This window comes from Chrysochloris asiatica, unplaced genomic scaffold (genome assembly GCF_000296735.1).
Source record: "Chrysochloris asiatica unplaced genomic scaffold, ChrAsi1.0 scaffold00210, whole genome shotgun sequence".
NCBI lineage: Eukaryota > Metazoa > Chordata > Mammalia > Afrosoricida > Chrysochloridae > Chrysochloris > Chrysochloris asiatica.
In genome coordinates, this window is record NW_006408728.1 from 3,826,837 (window position 1) to 3,832,836 (window position 6,000).

The 6,000-nt window shown below is 39.2% G+C and overlaps 1 protein-coding gene across 2 annotated transcripts in view; it reads left to right on the forward strand.

The window, feature by feature from the left end:
• Nucleotides 1-6,000, forward strand: part of TPR (translocated promoter region, nuclear basket protein) — a 75,623-nt gene that overhangs the window by 57,090 nt on the left and 12,533 nt on the right. For both annotated transcript variants that reach the window (XM_006872700.1, XM_006872701.1), the window contains 3 exons: nucleotides 356-537; nucleotides 1,978-2,046; nucleotides 2,155-2,249. In XM_006872700.1, coding sequence (XP_006872762.1) covers nucleotides 356-537; nucleotides 1,978-2,046; nucleotides 2,155-2,249 — 346 coding nt within the window. The remainder of the gene's footprint in view (nucleotides 1-355; nucleotides 538-1,977; nucleotides 2,047-2,154; nucleotides 2,250-6,000) is intronic.

Genomic DNA, 6,000 nt, shown 5'->3' on the forward strand with positions numbered 1-6,000 from the left:
TCATCTTGTTTAGGCATTATTATGAAGAATCTTCGCTTATGTATAGGTGTTTACTTTGATTATATACTGGGCTAAGTGATTTATATCCCATTATTTGAAACCTTATATGTAAGTGGCATTTGCTCTATTACCAAAGAGGTAGACTCAGACTTGCTTAAAGCCACACAGTTGGTAAATGCAGGCTCCATTACTACTGTGTCCAAAGCCCGAGTTCTTTTCATCACAACTCACCTATTTTCGTTCTGAAAGTATTAGTGAGATGAACATTTTTAGTAGCAAGATTTCTACTTCTAGGGATTGCTCAAGTTATTATGGTAAATTTAGTAGTTCATAGTAAGCTTCTATTTTCCTATAGGTGAAGGAAATACAGGGACTGCAGAGTCTTTTTCCCAGGAAATTTCTAGAGAACAGCAGCCATCTTCAGCATCTGAAAGGCATACTCCTCGAGCACCTCAGTCACCAAGACGCCCACCACATCCACTTCCCCCACGACTGACCATTCATGCTCCTCCTCAAGAATTGGGACCACCGGTTCAGGTACTGGTCACTCTGAAAAATCGTGGCTTTTTCTCCTTTTCTTGCCATTAGATAATACACTTTGTTCCAAAATTTGATGAACTTTTTTAATGTTCTGGATTATTTTGATAAGATTATTTAAACTGTAGCTCATCTCTTAAATTTCCATAAAATATTTCCTTTCCTTTTTAAAGGAAAGGATTGATTACAGTATTATTAAATAGCAATACGATTACTATAGTAGCAGGTTAAAAATATTTTCTTTCATTCTTTGAGGCGTGTTGTTGTGATGTGCCGTGGAGTCAGTTCCAACTCATAGCGACCCTGTACAGGGTTTCCAAGGCTGTAAATCTTTATGGGAGCAGAAAGCCTCATCTTTCTCCCGTGGAACAGCTGCTAGTTTCAAACTGCTGACCTTGCGATTCGCAGCCCGATTCGTAACCACTACGCTAAATGTATCTTGCCTAGCAGAACGTTTTTTTTCCCCAGTGTGCTTGCAATCACATGTCACATGCATTAGTTTCCGCTTTTAATAGTAATGAAGAGGCATATATGACTACATTCAGCATTCCTTCTTGTAAAATTTGGCATCTCTTAATCAGAAACTTGCAAAAATAGAAGAAATACAAAGTCTGTCATGATAATTCAGCTTGATTCTTACTCTGTAATGTCATTGGTGAAGATACCTGCATTTGAGAATGTAAAGCCTTAAAGGATTATGTGATTATCTTATAAAATAAACTCACATCATCAATTTAAAATCATCTAAACTGGAGCTCTGGTAGCGTAGTGGTTACGAATTGGGCTGCGAACCGCAAGGTCAGCAGTTCGAAACTACTAGCTGCTCCGCGGGAGAAAGAGGAGGCTTTCCGCTCCTGTAAAGATTTACAGCCTCCAGGGTCGCTATGAGTCGGAACCGACTCGACGGCACTTAACAACAACAAACTGGGAAACAATTTATAAAAAAAACATTAGTATGGATTGTACTCTAAAAGATAATCCATATAAGATTCAGAGGCAGGCATGCATAAGGAGTTGGGGTCTAAATTAGTTTATGTACAAATAGGTAGATACCATTGGTTTTAATTTAATTAGAATCCATATAGTTAAAAATTTGTCAATGATTAAAATGGATTCCTTTATCCTAGATGTACTTTTAAGTGCCATCAAGTCAGTTCCAACTCAGGAATCCTATATAAAGTGTTCAAGGAGTGGCTGGTGAGTCTGCACTGCTGACCTTGCGGTCCAGTGCTTATCCTACAGCGCCACAACAGGACTCAAGATTAGTCATATTTTTTTCTAAGAAATATCTTGATTACATATAGGAGGGGCTTCAAAAAGTTTGTGGAAAATAGAATTTTCCTTGAACTTTCTGAAACCCCCTTGTGCATAAAATTTAGTTATCTTATTACTAACATAATCTACATTTAAAGTAAATGCAATTGTTTTCTTGATACGTAGAGAATTCAGATGACCCGGAGGCAGTCTGTGGGGCGTGGGCTTCAGCTGACTCCAGGAATAGGTGGCATGGTAAGTGTTTAATACCAAATAAAAGTGAGTCACACGTTGAGCAAATATTTGCTTAATTCATGTGCATTCTTTTGTGATAATTTAGGTCTTATTTTCTGTCTGTTTTAGCAACAGCATTTTTTTGATGATGAAGATAGAACAGTTCCAAGTACCCCAACTCTTGTGGTGCCACATCGTACTGATGGATTTGCTGAAGCAATTCAGTAAGTTCTGTTTCTAATAAAATTCCTCCTGTCTCCTTGTTAATTTAGTAGTTGATTATTGTTAAAGTTGTAAGTGTAGTAAACACTTGGAGTAGAAGGATTAAAGATGGATTAGTGGGGAAAATTATTATAGAAGGGAATGAAATATAGTTGCTTCCATCAGGAATTTGAAATTTAAAGGCAAGAACTGGGTTTAAAACAGCCCTGTTGCTATTGTTAATTTTCTGCTAAGGATCACAGCCATGAAATGACAATTTCTTGTTTTTAAGCCAGGCAGTCTGGCTATAGAACCTTCGTTATTCACTAGTGTGCTATACCATTGCTCTTAAAGGATAAAAAGGTTTCTGTCAACAGAGATCCAGGAGTAAATTGTTCTAGCTTCATACACACATCAGAGTACATAGTTAATTGTGATTGAATTATATTGGCTGATAGTAGGAAGTACTTGAAGATCAGAATAAAAATTTCCCCAAACATGGGAGAAAATGAGTTTCTCTGGAGATGTGGCACATAAGAAACATTTTAAACTTGCTCATCCAATCAGCCCTAACTCACCTGAACTCTAACGTTATAGTTTCACCTTCTCCCTTCTGAAAAGGCTGCCAGTCAGGGACCAACTTACTCAATAGCACACCTCAGAGTACCAGCCAGTCAACAGTCTCCTCACCTGAATAGCCATGTTTCTACAGATGTTTTCCTGAAAACTCTATGTAAGGTGAGCAGTCAACTCTCCTTAGTAAGTGTGTGCCTGAGTAGCACATTGTTAAGTGCTGTCTAGTCTATCCGTCTCATAGCATCCCTCTATAGGGTTTCCAAAGGCAGTGGCTGGTGGGTTTTAAACCACCAACCTTGCCGCTCAAACTGACCTTGCAATCTTACTGCGTTTTCCTGCAGTGCCACTCCAGGACTCCTGACTAGTGTAGCCTTCTGTTATTCTAATAAGCAATAAATTCAACTGTGCCTTTTTTACTTCAGATAGTTGTTATTGTTAAGTGTCGTCGAGTCGATTCCAACCCGTAGCCACCCTGTATAGGGTTTCCAAGGAGTAGCTGGTGAGTTTGAATCACCAACCTTACAGTTCACACAGCTTTGCAGTCTGGCACATTAACCTACAGTGCCACACCAGGACTCCTTTTTACGTCAGTTTTTTTTTTGTTTTTTGTTTTTTTTTAAGGTTTCTATTGTGGATTGAGTGAAAGTTTACAAGGCACATCATCAGTTTCACATTCAACAATTTATATAACTTGTTTCATTACATTGATTATAATCCGCTCCATATACCATGAGTTAAAAGTATTTCTCTCTATCCACTTTAGCTTTTTAAAAAACGCTAAAGTCAGTTCCAACTCAGCAATCCTATCTATATAAAGTTTTCGAGGAGTGGCTGGTGAGTCTGCACTGCTGACCTTGCGGTCCAGTGCTTATCCTACAGCGCCAAACAGAACTCAAGATTAGTCATATTTTTTTCTAAGAAATATTTTGATTACATATAGGAGGGGCTTCAAAAAGTTTGTGGAAAATAGAATTTTCCTTGAACTTTCTGAAACACCCTTGTACATAAAATTTAGTTATCTTATTACCAACATAATCTACATTTAAAGTAAATGCAATTGTTTTCTTGATACGTAGAGAATTCAGATGACCCGGAGGCAGTCAGGCATATATAATAATTTCATATTATTCAACAGTGGTATCTTGAAACTTCTCAGGAAGAAGAGTGAAAAGGGAAGCCCATTTCCTGATCACATCTACCTGGAGGCATTCAGAAAGCACTGTTTCAAAAAACCCACTCAGGCATATATAATAATTTACATCTCCAAAGGGCACATTCTGCAAGTCTGCTCCTGGCTACCAGTTCTTAGTCCTTCTCTTCTTAGTTGATGAATATAGAGTCCTCAGCCGCTCCCCCTCTCCATGCCCCCATCTCTGCCTCCATCTCTGGCACTGCTGATTCTCTGGATAAGGTCCCACATTCTATTTGTGTGTTCCTCTCTTGATGGGCCTAGGGTCCTCTGTTTCTGGACTGTAAGATTAACCACTCCCCTTTTTTTATTACAAAACTTCTACCTTTACAAGTGTGGCAGTCACGATTAGTCATGATAACTGTTAGTCACTATTGAATCTTAGGAATCTTATCCCCATCTCCTTTCACCAGACCCATCTAGACAAGATGACAGCTATTCAGTGGGGACTCTTTCTTTCCCCCCTTACTCTTGAAACTAAACTCCCTCTTGAAACCTTGTAAGCCAGTCACTTCGTGCCTTTTTTGCCCCCTCATTTTAGATAGCCAATGTCTAAGTTGCCCGTCCCTATCTACCCTGTGCACAGAGCGAATAGCATTGATACTTGATTTGAAGACTCTTTCCCTCTCTGTTGGTATTTAGAGTAACTATCTCTCTGAGTATAGATCAGGTTCATCATGAAGATGTATCTTCTGTCACTGTAGCTGTTCCAGTCTGCTTGTCCTTTCTAGTGGGAATGTCTCACCTCGTAAGGTTGTGGATGGGACTCAGGATTCCACCTAAGGTCCTATACTCTGTAAAGGCTTTGCATGAGGCCTATTTCACTGGGCAAGTTGTAGAACCCCTTTTAGGTATTCCATTCAGTTATAGGCTGAAGGCGGGCTTACAAGTTTTCTCTAATCATGTTTCCCAACATTCCTTTCTATCCCACTCAAGTGTCTATTTTACTATAGTAGGCAAGGGAAGCTAACATTCATAAGGCAGTCAAGGATTTTAGTATTATTTACCCTTTTCAAGCTATAACTAGATCCCTCTATCCCAGAGCCCTGTTGTTCCAAGGTTGAGTATACATCACTATTTCCCTCTATCCCACTAGGCCATGCAAACCTGTGTCACTGTTCCCCTATCTATCTTGTTCTTCTGCCTCCTCCCCCCTTCTTGGATTGCCCTCCCAGCACCCAAAATAAAGCCCCAACCCCAACCCCATTGTGGTTACCTTATATTCCATTAGTTCTTCTCTCCATTTAAGATAGTCTATTTAATCCAGTAATCTACCAGACCTTCCCACCACCTGGATCTCTGTTCGTCTGGGTTTACCTTTTTTCATATTGTAATTGCTTTGATCATAGACTGACCTCCCAGATCCTCTGTTCTTATAAATTTATTCTGTCCTTGGCTCTTACATTTGTCGACTGAATTCAGGTTGATGCTGCCATGTACGTCATTCTGTAGTTGTTACGTGTTCCTGTTGGTTCTCAGTCCACAGAACTTCCTTTAGGGTGTTTTTCATAGCAGGGTTGGCTTTAGCAAAATCCCTTAGCTTCTGCTTATCCTGGAATGTTTTGTATGTCTCTCCCCATTGCCTTCTGGCCTGCATGGTTTCTGTTGAGAAATCCGTGCTTAATCTCATCTGCTTGCCTTTGTATGTTATATTTCTCTTTTCCGTAGCTGCTTTCAAGATGCTGTCTTTATGTCTTGGTCTATCCATCCTGGGGTTCGTTGAGCTTCTTGAATGCTTATCTTTTTACTTTTTAGGATGTTAGGAAAATTTTCTTCCAGAAGCTCTTTACTATCTCCTCTGTGGATTTGTGTGATTGTTCCTGTTCTAGAATGCCAGTAATTCTTATGTTACTCCTTTTCATGTTATCCAACATGAATCTTAGGCCTTCTTCAGATTTTTTTAATCCTTGTGTTTGTTCTTCTATCTTAGTAGTGTTGAGAGATTTATCTTCTAGCTCACTAGTTCTAGCTTCTATCTCTTCAATTCTGTTTCTTTGCCCTTTCAATGT